This window comes from Larimichthys crocea, chromosome XXI (genome assembly GCF_000972845.2).
Source record: "Larimichthys crocea isolate SSNF chromosome XXI, L_crocea_2.0, whole genome shotgun sequence".
Lineage (NCBI taxonomy): Eukaryota > Metazoa > Chordata > Actinopteri > Sciaenidae > Larimichthys > Larimichthys crocea.
In genome coordinates, this window is record NC_040031.1 from 15,243,536 (window position 1) to 15,262,707 (window position 19,172).

Consider the following 19,172-nt stretch of genomic DNA (forward strand, 5'->3'; position numbering starts at 1 on the left):
TCTTCCTGCACATTCAGTATCCATAACCAAATCACCATGAGGACATCAAAACACAACAAGTCTACAGGTAACAAATCATCTGACACACTGTGAAGACACAATGAACATTTTATTTGTTTTTGTTTTTTCGGTAGTTTCATATATATATAGCCTATTCATAATGTCTATATTTCTTTACAGTAGAAAAATAATGTTTTGATTTAAGGAGTACTACAGTTATATTCACTTCAAGAGGAGGTATTCAAAATCATCACTGTAAAATAAAATAGGTCAATGTACATGGGCCAAATCTGTCATAATCAGTCATGAAAACTCTCACCGGTTTTCACTTTCATTATTTCCCTCAACAGCACACAAAAGGAACATGATACATACACCAAAGGAATACAAACAAGGTACATTTTATACATATCACTGAAGTGAGGAAGATTAAATGTGAAGAAGAAGAAGGAGAATGAAATGAAATACAAAAAAATTCACATGATAATATACAACAGCAGAGTTAACAACAGGAATGAGGAAACCACATCTGTGTTTGTAACAGCTGGGGATGTTTTTAAAGGGTTCTAAAGTACCAAGAGAGCACACTGAGTGTTTGTAATACAGAAGCCAATTGAGTACAAGTACAACTGCGGCAAAACAGCATCTCGGGTTAAGCAGCTCTTTGGGTTTGTGCAATATACTGATATCAGTGGCTAAACATACATAATGCACCTCTGTAAATTGTATAAGCCATACACCATGCAGTGGGGAAAACAGAGCGTTTCGTCAAAAGCGGGGCACATTCATTAAACTGACGCAGGGTGATACACAAGCAGTATCTCTACAGCGGTGCTCAGGGACGACACAGCAAGCGTTGATGGACTGCAGGTGGATAACTTCAGCTGGAACGTGGGCAGTCAGACACCCAGCTGCTTGTTCAGCCGGCTGAGGGCGTCGCCGACGATGTCAAGCTCGTGGCGAAGCTCCTCCACCACGCTGTTGATGCTGGGAGTGTCTTTAAGCACATCCACGCTCTGGGTGTAAGGGTTGTATCGCACCGTGAAGGGACGCTTGATGGTCTTGGCAAACTCCCTGCATTGAACATCGTAGTATCATTAAATAATATGTAGCAGACATTTCAATTATATATAAAAACAACACTGTAGTTTGCGAATTAACTTTCATCCATCCATGCAAGATCTATCTCTCTGAATATCTTATGTTAGATTACTGTGAACAGCGCTCACCTCATCTTGACTTTGGCCTCCTCAAAGCTGTCTGACACAAAGTAGACATCCTGAAATGTCGTGATGATGCATTCTTGCTTGGATGTAACTTTGGGGTCAAAAGGCATTATCCTTGCATTGCCAGAGAGTGCATGCTGTAGAAGAGAAACATGGCACAGATGTTTTACTAATGCACATTTGAGTCATTTGATTAAACTCAAATCAATGTTTATTTTGCTGTTTCAAACGTTTCAATAAGCATCTTTAACATTTTTTTTTTAATTAATGTTGTTATTTTAATTGGTTTGGGTAGTTAGAAGGGGGGTATATAGGTAATATAAAGCTGTTCGAGCACTTCTCAATATACATTTAATGAAGCGCCGATAAGAAGACTGTTAACATGTATGGTCCTGTTAAACTGTTTTTACCTTAAGCTCACTGATGGATGACAGCAGTCCTGCTCCGTATGCTCGCAGCTGCCCTTCTTGTTTGCATAGTCCAAACTCCACCGTAAAGAAATAGCACTGTAACACAGAACCAGAAACAATTATTAACAATTATTCAACATTTTGAATTTGACTTGATAAACTGTGCCTGCGTTGGTGTCACTCACCGTGGCCAGTTTCTGAACGGAGTCATCTGAAGCCCCAAGTGAAGCAAGACCAATCTCCTGAGAAAACTGGGCGAAGCTCGGCTCTGCCAGCAGTGGGACGTGACCCAGCAGCTCATGGCATGTGTCCCTTGATAACGAAAGATAACAGAATATCAGGGCCAGTAGCTTTTAATGAAGATTGGCATCCCTTTTGTAATTAGTATGGGTATATTACTCACGGCTCTGGGGTGTATAAGGGGTCTGAGCTGTGCCGCACATACTGGGTACAGTGGAAAACACGGAAGGCCAAACCAGCAAGGAAATCACGTGGGGACAAATAACCAGCCACAGGCCTGATGGTGAATCCAGTACGCTCTGAGATGATGAGACATATGAAATACAGATGTTTAAAAAGCTGACAAAAGAGACATTTCTAATTCTGTATTTGAAGCACAATAAGTATTTTTCATGAATTAAAACCTACCCTTGAGGAAGCGTGAGACATCTTCCAGTTGAGGGATGTTGTCCTCTCGAAATTCACAGTATTTGGACAGCAGCGGCAGGTTCTTCAAGTATTCCCGGCAGGCGTGGGTTGGGTACAACTTGTTGAGCTCCCTGTACACAACTCCCCAAGTCTTCACTTCCTCCTCTGTGAACTCAATACGAGGAATGGGATCCCCACTGCAGTAAGAGAGAATAAGTCTCTAAATATCAAGTAAAAACGTCACAGATTAGACCCCTTTACATTAACCATTTCTTTTTTTTGTCATTCATTGAAAACTCACTGTTTGTAGGCCATGGCAAGATCAGCAAAGTACTTTCGCCTTTTCCGATAGACATTGTCCTTAAAACCCTAATAAAGAGAAATAAAGAAGGATATGAGAATATTTCAAATTTAAGGAGTTTGCTGTTTTTGAGTAAACCAGTTGGCTGATTTTGATCCCACATACCGGATGATCTGCATCCAATTCAGAGCCATACATCAGGACACGGTTAGCACACTTGTCCAGGTCTGAAATCTTCTTTGGGAACCAAGGTACATCATACATATCTGAGAAGAGAGAGAGCGAGAAAAACACGAGTTGTTTTTGTTATGGTCTAATATATTTGCAATACAGTATGTGCAGGATTTCATTTACCTTCCTCGTGTAGACAGGAGTTATCTGGAGGCTCCATATCCACCACGTTTACATGCTTTCGTAGCAGATGGATGATTTCATTCAGTTGTTCGTGGTTGCTGTCGCAGTCCACGAAAATTTCAAACTCAGAGTTGCGTCTTTTGGATTTTCTGGACTCTATGTGGACAAGGTTGACGTGATTTTCCTGCAAGAGAAGTTGAGAATAATTTCTTAAGTTGCCTACATTTGCTTTAGATATTTAGATATGGGATATAAAAATGTTATTCTATCATATAGTCACTAATAGATAAGGATGTGAATATAAAACTTTGTCCGTACTTGGAAGAGTTTGAGTGCTTTTACCAGTCCGCCCACTTCATTCTTGAGGGAAAAGATAATTGTTGCTCTCCCTTTTTCTGATGTGTTCTTTTCAGAGTTTTCTTCAATTTTTGTGAACGTTGATTTGTTTATCTAAAAACAATAATGGGAGAACTTTTATTAGCTGGGTTGGGGGGTTAGGGTATGTACTCTTAAAGACTCTTAAAGTTTTGAACAGAGAAATAAACTATTTAGAACTGTCCTAAATATTTCTGTCACCCTGACAAACAAACATGGGATGTTTTCTTTACATGCTACTGTTGTAACAGGTAATATTGATACAGATGCATCAGATGCATGCGGAGATAGAAGACATAGAAACATAAAACATGTAGAGGCAGAGCTGAGAGTCCATTTGAGAGTCCCACGTTGACGCATGGCTGTGCGCTCTGCACACGCCAGGGGAAAATGCATGTAATCCTTCACCAGATTTTACAAGTAGGACTCAAACGTGCCAGCAGCAGAGGACAACTAATCTGTTTTGACGTTTTCCCCTTCACTTTGATTGTAGCAAACATCTGATTTAGACTCTATGTTTTACTCCTGTCATGCGCAACGATGTTAGGCTATAATTTGCTTTGCGGTTATAATATTCACAGAGTCTAATGGATTAAAATGATTTGTGGAAAGGGGAGTAAAGCTCATTCAGCTCTTATGCTGCCTACCATATTTGTCCCTTCGATAAGTGTGTAGACAGCGCGGCAGACCAGTTTTCGGTGGACCCTTGTTGGTAGTATCCCTGAAAGCATTAGTGTATGGAGACTGGATCAGGACGCTCCCCGGGGTCAACTCTTTGCGACTTGGTTTAACGAAGATGAACTTGTCTCTGTCTCAAAGAATCGCCTTATTGTAATCTCATTGATACAGCGGGGAAGCCTATTATTAGCTCCCTATCTCACCAGACATTAGGCTGCGTTTAATCCCTGCAGTTTTTAGGCTGATTTTTACGCACAGTTGGGTTGAGATGGTCACCAAGTAGTTATTTTCCTGTACTGAATATCAGGTGTGTTACAGCTTTACATTTAGTTTGTGATCATTCTAAATCTTAATTTACAATCACACCTGATTACAGCTGCTTATTTGAACCAAATTTTCTTTTTTTTCTCGTTATGAGACAGAAAATCGTGTCACAGTTATTCGCATTTGCGCAGCAGTACTGTTTGTCAGGAAAGGACTGAAATGTTTAAAGGACTATGCACTGAGATGTATAAAAGTCACACTTTTTAGACAACATTTTGTTTTAAATATAATTATTTTGTGTATTTTGGTTGTTTGTTGAGCATTTTGCGACCTTGAAAACGAAAATCTGACGCAGATAAATTGCTCATATGTATCTATATGTGTACATTTTTGCATCCAACACAGCTTTAGAAAATGGTCTCTTATCCTCGGATGAGGTGTCCTGTCTGTCCTTTTCCATGCACCCAATGAAGACACCAGACACTGTAGGCTTATCTTCTATCTCTTCTGGCTTTTACTCATGAAATCAGTGGAGCAATGATGATGACTTGTATGACAAAATTTGGAGGTATCGCACTTTAAACCTCTTAACCCTTTGACGTAAATTACACTATAAGAAAAACGGCTTAAAAATTAATCTGACGCTGACGACAAAGTGAAGGCTTATTCATTAAGTTGACACCGACCAATCTCTCCATCACAGAAACATTTATCTATCATTCTTACAAAAACAGGAGAAAACATCACTGCTGCTTGCAGATATCTACTCCAAACTCCTACCAAGAAGTTCTTACCTCATTGTTCAGCAGCTTCTCTTCAAAGCCAATGTTCATGGAGTCAAAAGATCTTCCTCTACGTGGTCCTTCGTTTTTGTTTGAGTACATGTTAAAGTGCCGCTGCTTTATTTGCCTTTTTATGTAGTTCTTACAGGTGGATTATCTAAATAACCTCCGTTATGTAAAGTAGGCTATCTACCCCGAGAAGCTGCGCGCTTAGCTATTTAACCACAGAGGGAAATAGGAGGGGGCAATAATCTCACCCACAGCAGCAAATGGAAAAAGAGCAGCACCACCGACGTCATAAGAGGAAAAGGGTATCTTTTATTTCACATAAAGGCCTAAAATAGCTTCAATGAGATGAATCACAAAGTCTGATTTTGCTGAGAGAATGAAAATACTCGATTAAAGTGATTTTTATGAAATATTTCAAATCTTCAGCAGCAGTCATCACAAAAAGATGAAAATGAATCTGCTTTGTTGTGTTAGACTCTCTGACCTGAAAGTATTTATCAATTAAAACCAAGTATATATAAAAGTATAGTAGTTTGGATGCATATCTGATGATTATCTGTGGACTTAGACTTCGTCATGTTGCCACAAGCAGTTAATTCTTCTAGTTTGTTGACACCTTGAGACTAAGTGGAGGTCAAGGTTTAAGAGGATTCAAGTATATAGCCCACCTGCCTGCATTGTACAGTGATCCAGACATGCCCCCCTTTTAAAATCCATTCCTTTGCCCCATAAGCACCTCTTGGTTCTCGTGCACATAACATAAATAATCTGCATGTTTTTCTGTCTTTAACACAGCAAGCCTTTTAATAAGATCAAGACAATCAGTGGAAAAGGCTACAAGGGCCTCTGCAAGCAGAATCAAGATGGAGGAGCACTGGGAGACCTCATTACATTAAACAGATAACCCCACTGTTGTCTAAGCTTTAGTCCCGTCACAAAGAAGACAGGTGAGATGTCTCTGTCTGTTAGTACTCTTAGCTCCACACGGTTCTAATGCAGTGATACATGTGGCTGCTGCACATGCTGTTTGTCTCAGGTGGTCCTGGCCTGTGTCACTCGTGACATGGGACAGATGCTTTACGCAACAAAGGAGGCAGCGAAGGGAACTTCCTCTTCTCAAGAGCTGAATCCAGATCTGCTCTCGCTTTAACATTTCTTATGTGGGGGTCCAGATCTGGCATCATTCATATTAACAGGTACATCAGTCTTCTCCTTGCCAACAGTACCACTATGCATTTCTCATAAAGTTTGCAGCAACAGAACCCCCTTTATGATCAGCAGAGCATGAGTGGACATGTTTACCTGACTGTTAGCTCAAGCTCCTTATCATCTCTACCTATAGAAGGCAAGCATCAATGTGCAAACACAATATACACCACCTAAGCAACAAGACAACATATGAACACTGGACATTTTCCTCAGTTGAAAGGTCAGCTGAAACGTCATATATCTTCATTTTACCTCAGCTTAGAGATAGTAGCAGTGTTCACATTTAGCAACAATAACCACAGATGTATTATCACATGATGCTTTTTTAAAAATGGCAGAAACAGAACAGAAATACTCAGTAATTACACAGTTTCTGTTGGCATTATCGTAACAATTAGGGCTGAAACAAATAGCTGATTGAAATTAAATAAATTCTTAATTGCAGCTGTAATAATAATTCTACAACTTTATTTATATAGCACAAAGAAGCATAACATCTCTGAAGAGAGGCAAAGAACTATAGAAGGAATAACAGTGTTAGTAGATAAAAAGAAACTCAAAGATCCAGCGTGTCAAATTCAGGTGTCAGAAATGGGATACAGCCTAATATTTATGTATTATCACCTAAAAATAAGAGTTGTTGTATTATCTTACAATGACTCCTCTTCTGGAGTCTGACTCCATAGATTCTCCTGCATGCTTGAAAGGGGATGATGAGGCAAGGGTTATTCAGTTGGAAGTTGCAATCTGCACCTTCACCGCTTGATGCCACTGAATCCCACACAGTAGAGCTTTAAAATGCTACAAAACAGGGAAATTATTAATATTAAATTATTGCTAATGAAAGGTCATCTAATAAATACAGATTTGAATGAGGTTACTGAGAAAGAAAAAAAACAACAACGTAACAGGTGGTGTTATCTTCTAGCTTGAAAGCATCAATTGTAGTGTAAACCTGACTCTGAACTCTGGATAAAACAAATCTGCTTTAGTTATAATATGCAAAATTTCTATTACTGTCCTGTATGGAGTAAAACTGGTTAAAGGGAAAAGAAACAAGACAAACTGTCCCTACAGTTCTGCAGTCGTCACATCAGAATACATCAGGGAACGTCACAAATAACTAACTAGACTGCTGTTGCATAAAGCAATTCACATGTTCTGATGATTACGTAGACAAGTGTTTGTTTTCCCGGGAATAGGTATTGTGGCTTGTTTATTTATTTAAGAGATAAAGACAGAAAAGGCAGGACAAAGCCGACTGAATGGTATGGCTGTGGTATTGTTCATGATTCAGGACTGAAATGTGTCTTTCACGAATCCCAAACACTGAAGTGGGCTTCTACACAGCAGGATCAAGCACATCCAAATCTACTTATAAATACATTTTCACAGAGCTCACATTTATGCTGCAGATGCTCTGGCCTTTGATCTCCTTGTGTCTTGACAGCTCCTGGATCAGATCTCTTTTATTTAATCTGATTTCAAGCCAAATACAGCTTACTTTATCTTAAACTAACATTTATATTAAACTTTTATCATATTATAGAATGTATAAACCATTTGTACTGACTGGTAATTATAATGTGGAGTGCACCCTCTCTGCTCTGCCATCTGCTCATTGTGGTTCTCTCTCCTGAGCTTACTTTATAGGGATAGTGGTCTCTGGATAATTAACTTGAAGGAGGAGAGATTATGAGAACAGAAATATTCTTATTTTCTATGTATTCTAATTGTGCAAAAGCTTTTGTGCTTCAAATAATTTAGTATATTGATCAAACTGTAAACATTCTTCTCTGCCTATTATAGCTGCCCAAACTCGATCACATCCCTCATGAAGCTCTTCATGCTCTGCTGCAGGCATTCAAACATCTCATTCATGACCGTTTTTTTTTTTTTTTTGGGCACACCAGGCATGGAAAGGCTGCTGAAGGACTACCTGTTTATCCAAGCAACCAAACTGTCTTTAATGCACCGACCACATTTTGAAGGAATTAATGGCACAGAATCTTAATTGTAGCACAAGCCCTTATTTCTGATAACTCTCTGGTTGTTTGTGAAGGGTAAATGCTGTGTTACAAACATGTCTGAGTGCATCAGTCTGTCCCAGTTCTGTTCACTTCAATCAGAGGGATTTACTCACACTGTCTGAGCATCAAGCTGTGCAATATCTCTCTAGCTAATCTCACCCAAGTACCCAACATGAGCATTAAAATGCATTAGAAGTTAAAACTACCGTACATCTCGCTGGGCATTTTGGAGATAAATAATACTAAATACTATAATAATGATTGATATTCTTATTGCATTCTCCACGGGGAGGTCAGAGTCACAGTGTTTTTGATATTGGGTCTTGTTCAGGGACTACAGTAATAATAATTAACATCCACACTTTCTAAGGTAATGTACTTGTTCAAATATTTTTAGTTTTGTATTAAACTAAGGTAACCATTACACATCCTAACACAATGGAATTAGTTTACAGCAGCACAGAAAACACACTAAAGGTGTTAATACACATGAGAAAAAGTGGAAAAAGCTTAACAAATAAATTAAATTTAAAAAGCTAGCAGTTAAAAATATCTTTCTGGAAATATTATATTTGTTTAGTTAAAAACATAAATTTGATAGATGGTGCACAAAGACCAAGTTGACATATGAAACATTTAAATTAAAAACTAAACTAATATATGAAACAGTAAACATATAAACTGTGACTGAATCATATCACTTTAATACATTCTAATCTAATCCTTCTAAATAAATCGCTAATTTATTGCAAAGTACAGATTTTGTAGAATTAGAAAAGCAAAACAAAGACATCGAACCAACATATGTAACCAGTCAACATAACACAACATTAATGCACAACTCATCTATGTTGTGTTTAATAACAAAAGAAATATCAGTATTATCAGTAGGATTTGTTTTATTAACATATTTTCTACTTGACCGGCATGTTCAGTGTCTTTTTCCACTCCTGATTGTGACACCAGTGTTATTTGAATTTCCAGGTTTTCAAGGTCTTCTAATAGCACTTCATCAATAGAATTCCAGTCTTTCACCTGATCCCGAGCCTTGTTTGAACAACTAACTAATCAGAACAGTGAATGGTCTGCCTACGTGCACTTCCTGTGGCAGGACCACATCCCTTTAATTAGCTCCAATTCTTTCATTGCCGAACAAACAGCAGCATATGCCACTTGGTGACAGGCGTCAGCGTGCACAAGGACAGGACAGAGCTGCACCCATAAACACCTGCCTCATTCAAAATAGAAACGTTATACATAAAAAAAATGTTTTTTTAAATGATAGAGATTATAGAAGTGAAAGTATTGTGAATTTAATCTGGATAGATGTTTGATTCTAAATTATATTAGATTATCATTTAATTAGCATATTATGCAACAATTAATCAAGTAGTACATCTTATTTTATTTACCTAAAACCAAATGATTTCTCCATGCAATTAAAAAGACAATTAAAAAATAAAGGCAGCTCTTTTACGTAGCAGTTTTTTTCTTTTTTAGACAAATCAACATGTGTAATTTTTTTATTCACTATATTTGTTATGCTTCAATTGCAATAAATAAATTGAATCCCCTCATATGAAAGATAATAGAAAATTGATGCATGGCCAACATGAACATGAAATATATGAACACAAAAACTAAAACATTTAATATTATATTTATATTTGGTTAAGCAGCCTTCATCAAACTCACTGCTCACTTTCATTATTTGTGTATAGAATTTTTTTTTTAACAGTTTAATCGATTTTAGGATATGAAATCTCTTGTTTGGGACAGATAGACAAGTTTTCTACTTTGGGTACAATGTAAAAAACATTGCACTACCACTGACACTGTATGGCATCCTTGCTGTCTAGTTTATCACATCTTATCAACAGATAAGGTGGTTGAAGAAGCAAAACAGACGGTTAAGGCAAACGCAAACATCCTCACCGCATCACTTTTTGCGAGCAGGAAACGTCAATGTCTTTGATATTCAGGCATCACGAAGGGGAAAGTTTCATTGTGATTCTGTTGACAAGAGATAGAAAGCCAGGGAACTCAGGAAATGAGCTGAAGGGGGCTTTGATTGCACCCAACAGCATCATGTGTCTTTATTAACATGCCTTGACCAGGTGGTTGTGAATAGGCAGGGCCTTGGAATCAAAGGAGAGGGAACGTGACACTGCACACGCATTCTTCATCCCTTCATTATCCCTCCTGCTCGCCCAGCAACAGGTCCTACAGCGGTGTCAGAGCCATTTTACACACTCAAGAGGGCTTTGAGTTGAACAAAATGTACATTTTCTATCACCCAGAATGCATCAGTCCACGTCACAGGGGCTTCACACAAAAATACTTCTACTACATGTAAAATACTCAAAAGAGAAAACTCTCTTTATGTTGAATGGCAGACAAACATCATGAGTTCACTCAGGCTCCTAAATCTTTTTACTGAAAATTATTTTTTTATTACCCCCAAATCCTTGTTGAACCATAGTAAAATGTTCAGAATCAAAATATTATATAATATTATTCACTTCATGGGAAAAGTAGTGTTTGTACTGGGTACTGTTTACGTAAGGACAGACTATTTTCACACAAATGCGTGACAGAAATAGAACAAATTTCACTGTAAGGCAAAAATGTCAGGTCATTTAAGAGAACAGCGAGTCGTGTGGGCAGAGGTAAACAGAAATATAAGTAACTGACATCCAGCATCAGCATCAGACAGGCCTGACATGCCTCAACGTCATTGACGTGTATAAAGCAGCAGCCACGCAAGTAGCGGCCGGCTGCTTCGTGTTTGTGAAGTCAGATCATATCAAGCTGCTGTGAAGACCGGCAGACCGACAATGAAGTTTGGCAGGGCAACAGGAAACATCTGGGCTTCACTGTGATCTCTGTGACATGACAGGCCTGGGAGTGAGGCCTGAAGACACAGCACCCCAACAAAGTGCAAGTCATTGGCCACAAGCAATCTTGAAAGGCCAAGCACGATTTATGATTTGATCAAGGCAACCTATGTGCATCATAGTCAAGCTTGTGTCTAGATATAGCAGGATTAAAAAGACAGTTTTTTTTTTTTCCCATAGGGTGATCTCTGTCTTGCATACACTCTAACCATCTCGGGATTTCCATTAGAAAGAGTGTTCTACATATCAATCCAAGCTTTAATTAAAAAGCTGCTATATTCACAGAGCCTTCGTAAGCTTGCTGGAAATGCGCAGGTTGGCCTGCTCTTCTCCATGAGTGGGCGAAATGGTACATTTGGAAACCAAATGAGTTCATTGTTGCCAGGCTCAAGCCTTTCATCTAATTTTATTGTCGTTACCGAGTGACTGTCACCCTCTGGTAAACACTTGATGTTGTCATCAGCATTAGTACCATTACTCATATGCTTGGAAAGGTGACTCAGTTGACACTGAATGCAGTTTTGTCTTATGTCAAAATTTATATTTTAATCATATTATAAAAGGAACAAATGATATAAACCAACTGGCCACTTCATTAGATACGCTTGTACAATCCAATGTGATCCAATAAAACAATTCTTACATGAATTCTACTGTGTACCTAATAAAGTGGCCGGTCTGTGTATATTGAGATGGACATATTTAATGCCTAAAGCATTAACATGCATAGATTTGCTAACTGATTTTTTGGTTAAAACAGCTTTTGTACCACGCTGCCGGAAAGTCTGATTTATATACAGAGAGGTTTATGTTCATTTTCTGACAGACACGTGGCAAATGAATGAGAGGAAAAAACATATTTACATAGTAGTTATACAATGTGACCTTCTTACGAAATGCTCTGACAATGTACGCTGACATAATATGCTGATTAGTAATGCATTTTCTGTTCTAATAAGACAGAATGAAACTGATTTGTGTTGAAACTGTCCTACACTGTATTTGTGGATGTACATACATTATTGTGACCATTCTGGTTGAAAGTTATGGAAGTCTTGGGTCGTTGGTTAATTGTGAAATGAATCAAAAACAATTAAAACTTGAATGTCAAACACACTTTTTGTCATTGAGGGATTTTTCTACTGTTTGCCTGAAGCCAAGATGATAATGATGATTCAGTAAAAGCTTAAAAACACAGATTCTGTCAGACTGTCAATTATTTAATAAAAAAATATTATTCACAGAACAATTTAAAAAAACAAACAGAATTTCAAGTTTTAATTTTATATAAAAAAACATCCTTGTCACATTTTCTGCCACTGGTGATGGTGTGTCATCCTCTTTCTTTGCAGTGGAAATCTAAATAGTATGACACGAAGCAGGATCTTTGGAGGGAGTCGGGATGAGTGCTGGACACTGATCTGCTGGGCGCCTCATACAGGAAACTGTTTTCTCACCATGTCTGCCAATTGGGGATCAGTCTCTGACAGCATGGACTGCAGGTGCTGAAACTGCACAAGAGGTAGAAAGGCGAGGTGGAAACATAATGTTTATTTTCCACAGGAGCTGGTGGTGAACAGTGGCAGTCCATCACACGTCTCAACCTGACACAAACTCTAAAATAAATCCCAAAGACTTTAGTCTTTAGTTAGACTGCTACATGAAGAAATATGTAGAGAAGAACTTTAAAGAAAATTCAAGGTGTAGTGAACGTCTATTAATAAATCCACTTGTTACTGAGTATATAAAATATTGAAAAACATTTTAAATAACTAATTTTGTCACACAAACCAAAAGGTAATCAATTTTAAAAATATTTGAAACTTAGAAAAGCTGCAAAATTGAAGAAGTTGTAAGCAACTATCTGGTACGACATGACAAACATTAAGTAAAGCCTCACTCCTTGTGCTTATATTAAAAATAAACTCTTTCTAGAAACTCAATAATTCAATGTAATACATCTCTTATGAAACTATTTTGGAGAAAGTACTTACCGAAGTTATAAAGTTGGGAACTAAACTGCTTGCAGCTGTGAGAGTAGTCTTCTCTGTTAGGTAACCATTCTTCACTAAATCTGCAACTGTGTCCTACAAAGAACAACAAACAGAACAAACAATTCAGTTGCATTTACGAATCTCAGGAAGCAATCTGACCAGATAAGAAAGCTATCAAAGCGTTCCTTTTGGAAATACCTTAGGAATCTGAATACAGATGTCAGCTAGAAACTCAGCTGTGATCTCTGCTAGCGCCTGGAGCTGTTCATCTTTTGTGTCTTCTTTGCTGCTACCATCGTGTTTGCCCTCAGTGCTGTGCTGAAGCAGCCGCAAAATGGTTCCAATGAGGGGAAGGCCTTGAGAGAAGACAAAAGGGATTTGCTCAAAATGAGTTATTACATTTGAATGGGGTATTATCTTAACCATTACAGAGTCTGAACTCCTCTTTGGACGTATATGATACCCAGTGTATTCAGTGTACTCAAGGAGTTACAACAAACATACACTGAACACTAAATCAACATTCAGTGTACTACATGCTTAAAGTCATTCAGTGACCACAGCTGAACCTGTGGTAACGCGTGCAAATGAAGAACAATGGAGCTCATACAATACTTACTTGTGTCACTTCTGTTGCTCCACTGCTCCTGGCATCTATAAAGAGCATGCAGCACTGCAAATGCCTGAATCAAAATGCTCTTCTGTTCTTGCAGGACAACTGGAAGATCATTTGGCTGGTAGAGATCCTCACACACAACGTCACTAACAAAGTCCCATATTGCTTTGCCGGGGCCGTCGGGTGCAGCTGAAAGACAGAATTAAATAATGTTACTTCAATCTTGTATTAAATTTTAGTCAGCAACTATAATAAAGACATTTAATTAACATTTTTACATCATAAATTATGTGGCAATAGATTAACTCAATACTGTGTTGACTGCTGTTACCAAAAGTCTGAATTCCCTCATCTATGGTGGACAGGAGTTGGAGAGCGTGAAGGTAAACCTCTAAGCCATTTGGACTCTCTGATCTGTGAAAGAAATGTAATACTGTGAATACTGATGGTCAACTAAGTCATGAACACTATGTGTTCAGTTTGAACTCATGTTAATTATATGAACATATATACCAGTGAAAGCTGAAACCACATTTTGAAAAAAAAAGAAAATAAAATAAAGAAGTTTTGGTCTTAATGCAGAAAAATTACATTTTCATCACTTAAACATTTTGTCTTAATGCAGAAAAATTACATTTTCATCACTTAAACATTTTAAAAGGGTCAAAATTAACTTAAAAACAACAAACTTTCAACACTGTCAACCGCTTTAATATTTGCAAATTACCAGCCGTTTAAAATTATATCTGCTGAAACCGAACAGTATGGTTTAAACCCCCCTTTTCTATTTCCAAAAATAGTCTCAACTCGAGGCTATCTTTTGATGGCATCACACCAGCCTTGACGTCTGTCAACATGCTGATGTGCTGACCCGTGAGCAGGCGACTCGGTAGTCATTACCACACCGATCTTCGAAATGCCTGACGTGTGATTTGTGAGTGAATTTTGCATAATGCTAATGCGTTCACAAAATCAGTCCACAGACAGAGGAGCAGACAGACGTATAGACACCTGCCAGAAAAGGTGAATAATACCAACCATCTCTGTCACAGCTGGTAATCACACAAACTCTGTAACATTATCCACACTTTCAATTTCAGATTCCCACCTGAGCTGCTTGGCTGCCTCAAGAAGACATGAGGCCACATCCAGACTGTTTTCACCATCTTCCTCATCCTCCTCCTCACTTGGCTGAGCTGTGATCCAACCCTTCATCAGCTCCTCGTCAAGATCAAACAGTTTTTCGACTAGCTCTCCAACCTTTTCAAGCAGGTCAGCTGTAAAACACACATTAAAGAACTTTTTTAGAAAGCATACAAAATGTGATAGACACTTAAAAGGTAGCCTGTGGAGTTTTCTTGTAAATAAACAAAAGTTATGTTTAGTTTTAGTCACCAAAAAGATGTGCTGGATATCTTTGAGGTTCAACAAACATGACACTCATAGAAAAACAGCTTCATAACACTACCAAATGTCAGAAACTCCACAGGAAACTTTTAAGATAAATAGTATTCAGAGACTTTGAGTTAATGAGAGTGAGATATTAAACTAAATGACTACACAAGTAACACTTTGTTATCTTAGTATATGGACAGGGATGAGTAAAAACACATTACTGTTGGTGGAACTGCACATGATGAAACAGAGGTTGGTGCGCACTGACGTCTGCTGTCGTATTCGCTGAAGCCAAATGGAACAGACATCTTTCTGAGAGACACAGGTGAGCAGCAATCTGCAAACATCATAGACAGAGAAGATGAATATTTCTTTCAGTCTGTCTCACGCTTATACAAAAAAATGCAAACGTCACCTGCTCGTTTCCAGCAGAGTCGGAGGATCTGTATCGCCAAGAAGAAGCAACAGCACAGCACTGTGGACACACAGGGAGTTGCATTCATTAGAATTAATCACAATAGTGCACAGTGTCTAAAGGACAATTACAGATGATGATTTTTTTACTCACCCTAAGTCTTCATTTTGGCTTAGAGTCAGACAAGTGTCGGGAAAACAAGCAATGTTCCCGAGGATTCCCACACAAATTTCCTAGAGAAGTGTAAGAAAATCTGTGATCCATCATGTCATAGGATTATATTTTGACACAGAAAGCAGAAAGATTTCACTCACTGTGAGACGAGGGCAACGAGATTTGGCTATCACTCCAAGAAGGATATCTGTTGCTTTGAATTCCTGCAGGAAACCAGCCACATCCTACACACAGTTGACAATAACATGTACTGTAATTAGATGATATGTAGACTTTGCAATGATTGACTTCATGATGAGAATTAGGGAGGATATTGTTTGTGTGCTGTTGGAAACAAAAACATTATGACCTTAATGAAAACAGTATTGTTTGCAGGACTGTTGTAGTAGTTTTGGCTAATGAATTGGCAGCGATGTGTATGGTTTGAAGGTGGAGTCAGCCATTCAAGGGAAACGTGTTCTGCCTTTCAAATACAGATGGGAAGCAAACAGAGAGGCACGGAGCGAGCCAGGCAACACATCAAATCTGAAATTTGTGAAATCACTTGTTGTGTTTGTTTTTTCATTTATGTCAGTATTTAATGACACAGGAATGAGAATTAGAAATCAACTATCTTTCTTCAGTACGAATGACCCCACCTTTAATTCACTGGTAATGTTATATGTAGGACACAAAGACATCAGCAACAGAATAGAATCTAGTGCTACTTCTGTTGCCTTGATCATGTTTAATTTAGATTTGTCTGATCTAAATTGTGTAAAAATCCCCAACTAAACTCTCAAACGGAAATGAATCCACAAAGTTCTTTTTAACATTCAACTGTTGTTTTTTTTATGCACAGGTCATTCAGTTTACTACACAGCTACAACCCAAAATAACATTTTGATACATTTGTTGTTTTTTATTGAGTCGTAGTCAGTTGTTCATGAAACAACTCTACCTTATCCATCGCCATATCCCAGACTCTACACAGATCTTCCTCGTCATCCTCAGGGAGCTGCATCTGACCTTCAGAGTCCACCTCCGAATGCTCTGTGACCATCTGCACGACATGAGAAACATTAAGAAATCTCTATTGAACCTGAAGAGTGAAAAGACAGAATAAGGTACTCTCGTGACACTGGCATCTATTTGGAATTTTCACACTCCCTCAGCTTTTCCAAACAAGTTCAGATTATACTTAGTTACTATTTTCTACCGAGCCTATGAACCACTGCATGTTATCTAACGTGACATGAGCAATAACAGCCTGCCTACATGGATGAGACGAGTCAGGGTGCTGAAAAGCCAGTGCTTGCTGTAAACAGTGTCTCCGATGGCATCCAAATCTCCATCCTCCTCTCCATCGGCTGTGTCTGGGGGTGGTGATGGGTTACGATCCATTACAGGAGACTGCGTTCCAGCTGGAGATGAGGATCTCTCAGCCTCCACATCCTCAGCACCGTCGATTCTGCAGTCTAAGGGGAAAAACAAAGATTAGATTAGATTAGATATACTTTATTCATCCCACCACGGGGAAATTTACTTGTTACAGCAGCAGAGGAAAGTGTAGCATTCACTACAGAATTAGAAAAAAAATTGAAAAGGGGAAAAAAAAAAAACACAATAAAATCTATAACCTACACAATAAACATGGAAAACAATCAACCTTCAAACAGACAAGTACTGAGGATGAAAGTGGTATGATATATAAAAAGAGTATTGTAATGTAAAGTGACCATGATACAAATAATAACTGCAAGGTATAAATGAAATAAAATAGAAAAAAAGGATTAAAATAATGAAATATGAAACAAGTGCCACAGATTACAAAGGATGATATGACTACACCATGAGGTGATAATAATAATAATAATAATAATAACTTTGTTTATATAGCACCTTTAAAAACAGAGTTCACAGAGTGCTTTACAGAGCAGCTGATCCAAAAGAAGGCCACACAGGTTTTAAGTAAAAATGTAAAACGTAACAGATTCAATACCATAAAAAGTGTCAGTACAAAGACGATAAAGCAATGAGAAAAAGACAATAAATAACAATAAAAGATAAAAAGAGATGAAAGGATTAAAAAAAGAGATAAGGTGTAAAAGATATAAATGAATAACTAAAATAGATAAATAGACACGGTCTGTAAAAATTAGTTATAAAAAGTGATTTTTAGTATTAGACCATCAATGAGCTGCTTTATGCAAGGAATGGATGTGCAGGATTTGGGCATCAGTGTCAACCCATCACGTCTTTTTACCCATAATCGTTTAAAAACATGAAGTCACACTCAGTTTATTAATTACACTTACTTAAAACTAATGAAGCTTAACAGGACAGACTAGCAGATAAACAAACCCTCTGTCTGAATGATGCACACTGACTCTTCTCTGCACAGTGCACAGTAAGTTTGTGTATTTCTCCCTTAGACATTACTCTAATTACACTGATTCACCTCATGTCTTTTTGCATAATATCTTTTGTGCCTGCTTTGTGTTTGTGATACTTTGCTTCGTTGCAAACTGCTGTTTCGTCATTTGGGAGGCTCTGGTGTTGAATTGTCCGCCCCATTTCTCCACATTTTTAGAAACACATGAACAGGTTAAGCTTCGCGTATTTATAAGAGGTGTCGACTCTCATGTGGGCACCGCAAAATGACTTTTATTCAGCTTTATCGTGACATCAAAGTCTACTTAACGTTTACCAGCTTAGCTAGCAGACGCAAACTTCAAAATAACAACCTTATTAACGATCTATTTACCAAACATCAGCTACTTATTCCACGTCAACTCACCCATGGTGACCGCTCTCTACAAACGTGACCAGCTGATTGATATTTATTTATTATCTTGGCGTGTTTTTAACTCGGCACAGTGTGCGCACATTTTCAAACAGCCTCCATTTAATACGACGCTACCGGATGCGCATGCGCTAACGATGTTATACTCGGCGCAGGCGCATTATGGTCGAGCTCATGTGGAGATGAATGCTGCCCCCTGCAGGACTCAGCGGACACGACAGGCTGTTCAGGTAAACGCAACTTTACTATTATATATTATATTATAATAATAACAATATATATATATATATATTATATAGTAGATATAGATATATATAGATATATAGAGAAGATATATATTAGATATACACTGTAATATATAGTATAAGTATTCTGAGGATCCCTCCTCTGTGGCTCTTCCTGAGGTTTTTTCCACCTTTTTTCCCTGTTAAAGGGTTTTTCCTCACTCGAACCGAGGGTCTAAGGACAGAGGGTGTCACTCCCTGTACAGATTGTAAAGCCCTCCGAGGCAAATGTACTTTGTAACTTTGGGCTATACAAATAAAATCTGATTTGATTTGATCTGATAGTATAAGAGGTTTCCTTTAAAAGTATATCAACAAAAAGACAG

At 38.0% G+C, this 19,172-nt stretch overlaps 2 protein-coding genes and 1 long non-coding RNA gene across 5 annotated transcripts; 1 reads left to right on the plus strand and 2 right to left on the minus strand.

Annotated features, from left to right (window-relative positions):
- On the plus strand, positions 1-6,517 carry LOC113744166 (uncharacterized). Its single transcript, XR_003461314.1, has 3 exons — positions 1-67; positions 5,843-5,994; positions 6,084-6,517. It is a non-coding gene; the product is annotated as an uncharacterized LOC113744166 (long non-coding RNA).
- Positions 113-5,245, minus strand: tph1a (tryptophan hydroxylase 1 (tryptophan 5-monooxygenase) a). 3 transcript variants are annotated; one of them, XM_010747170.3, is made up of 11 exons: positions 5,051-5,245; positions 3,258-3,389; positions 2,940-3,123; positions 2,751-2,851; positions 2,586-2,653; positions 2,285-2,481; positions 2,040-2,175; positions 1,822-1,948; positions 1,637-1,732; positions 1,230-1,363; positions 113-1,074 (listed from the first exon to the last, which is right to left on the minus strand). In XM_010747170.3, exons 1-11 carry the CDS (start codon positions 5,138-5,140, stop codon positions 900-902), a joined length of 1,440 nt encoding a protein of 479 aa, XP_010745472.1. In that variant the 5' UTR covers positions 5,141-5,245; the 3' UTR covers positions 113-899. The 3 variants fall into 3 exon arrangements, with proteins under 3 accessions (XP_010745472.1, XP_019109521.1, XP_019109522.1); XM_019253976.2 differs by having other exon boundaries at positions 2,285-2,484; XM_019253977.2 differs by lacking the exon at positions 3,258-3,389 and having other exon boundaries at positions 2,285-2,484.
- Positions 6,518-11,852: 5,335 nt separating the features above from the next.
- saal1 (serum amyloid A-like 1) lies at positions 11,853-18,701 on the minus strand. Its single transcript, XM_010747171.3, has 13 exons — positions 18,557-18,701; positions 17,035-17,234; positions 16,718-16,819; positions 15,918-16,001; positions 15,757-15,836; positions 15,604-15,663; positions 15,410-15,525; positions 14,902-15,070; positions 14,125-14,207; positions 13,797-13,982; positions 13,376-13,533; positions 13,178-13,270; positions 11,853-12,694 (listed from the first exon to the last, which is right to left on the minus strand). Exons 1-13 carry the CDS (start codon positions 18,558-18,560, stop codon positions 12,617-12,619), a joined length of 1,413 nt encoding a protein of 470 aa, XP_010745473.3. The 5' UTR covers positions 18,561-18,701; the 3' UTR covers positions 11,853-12,616.
- Positions 18,702-19,172: the final 471 nt, after the last annotated feature.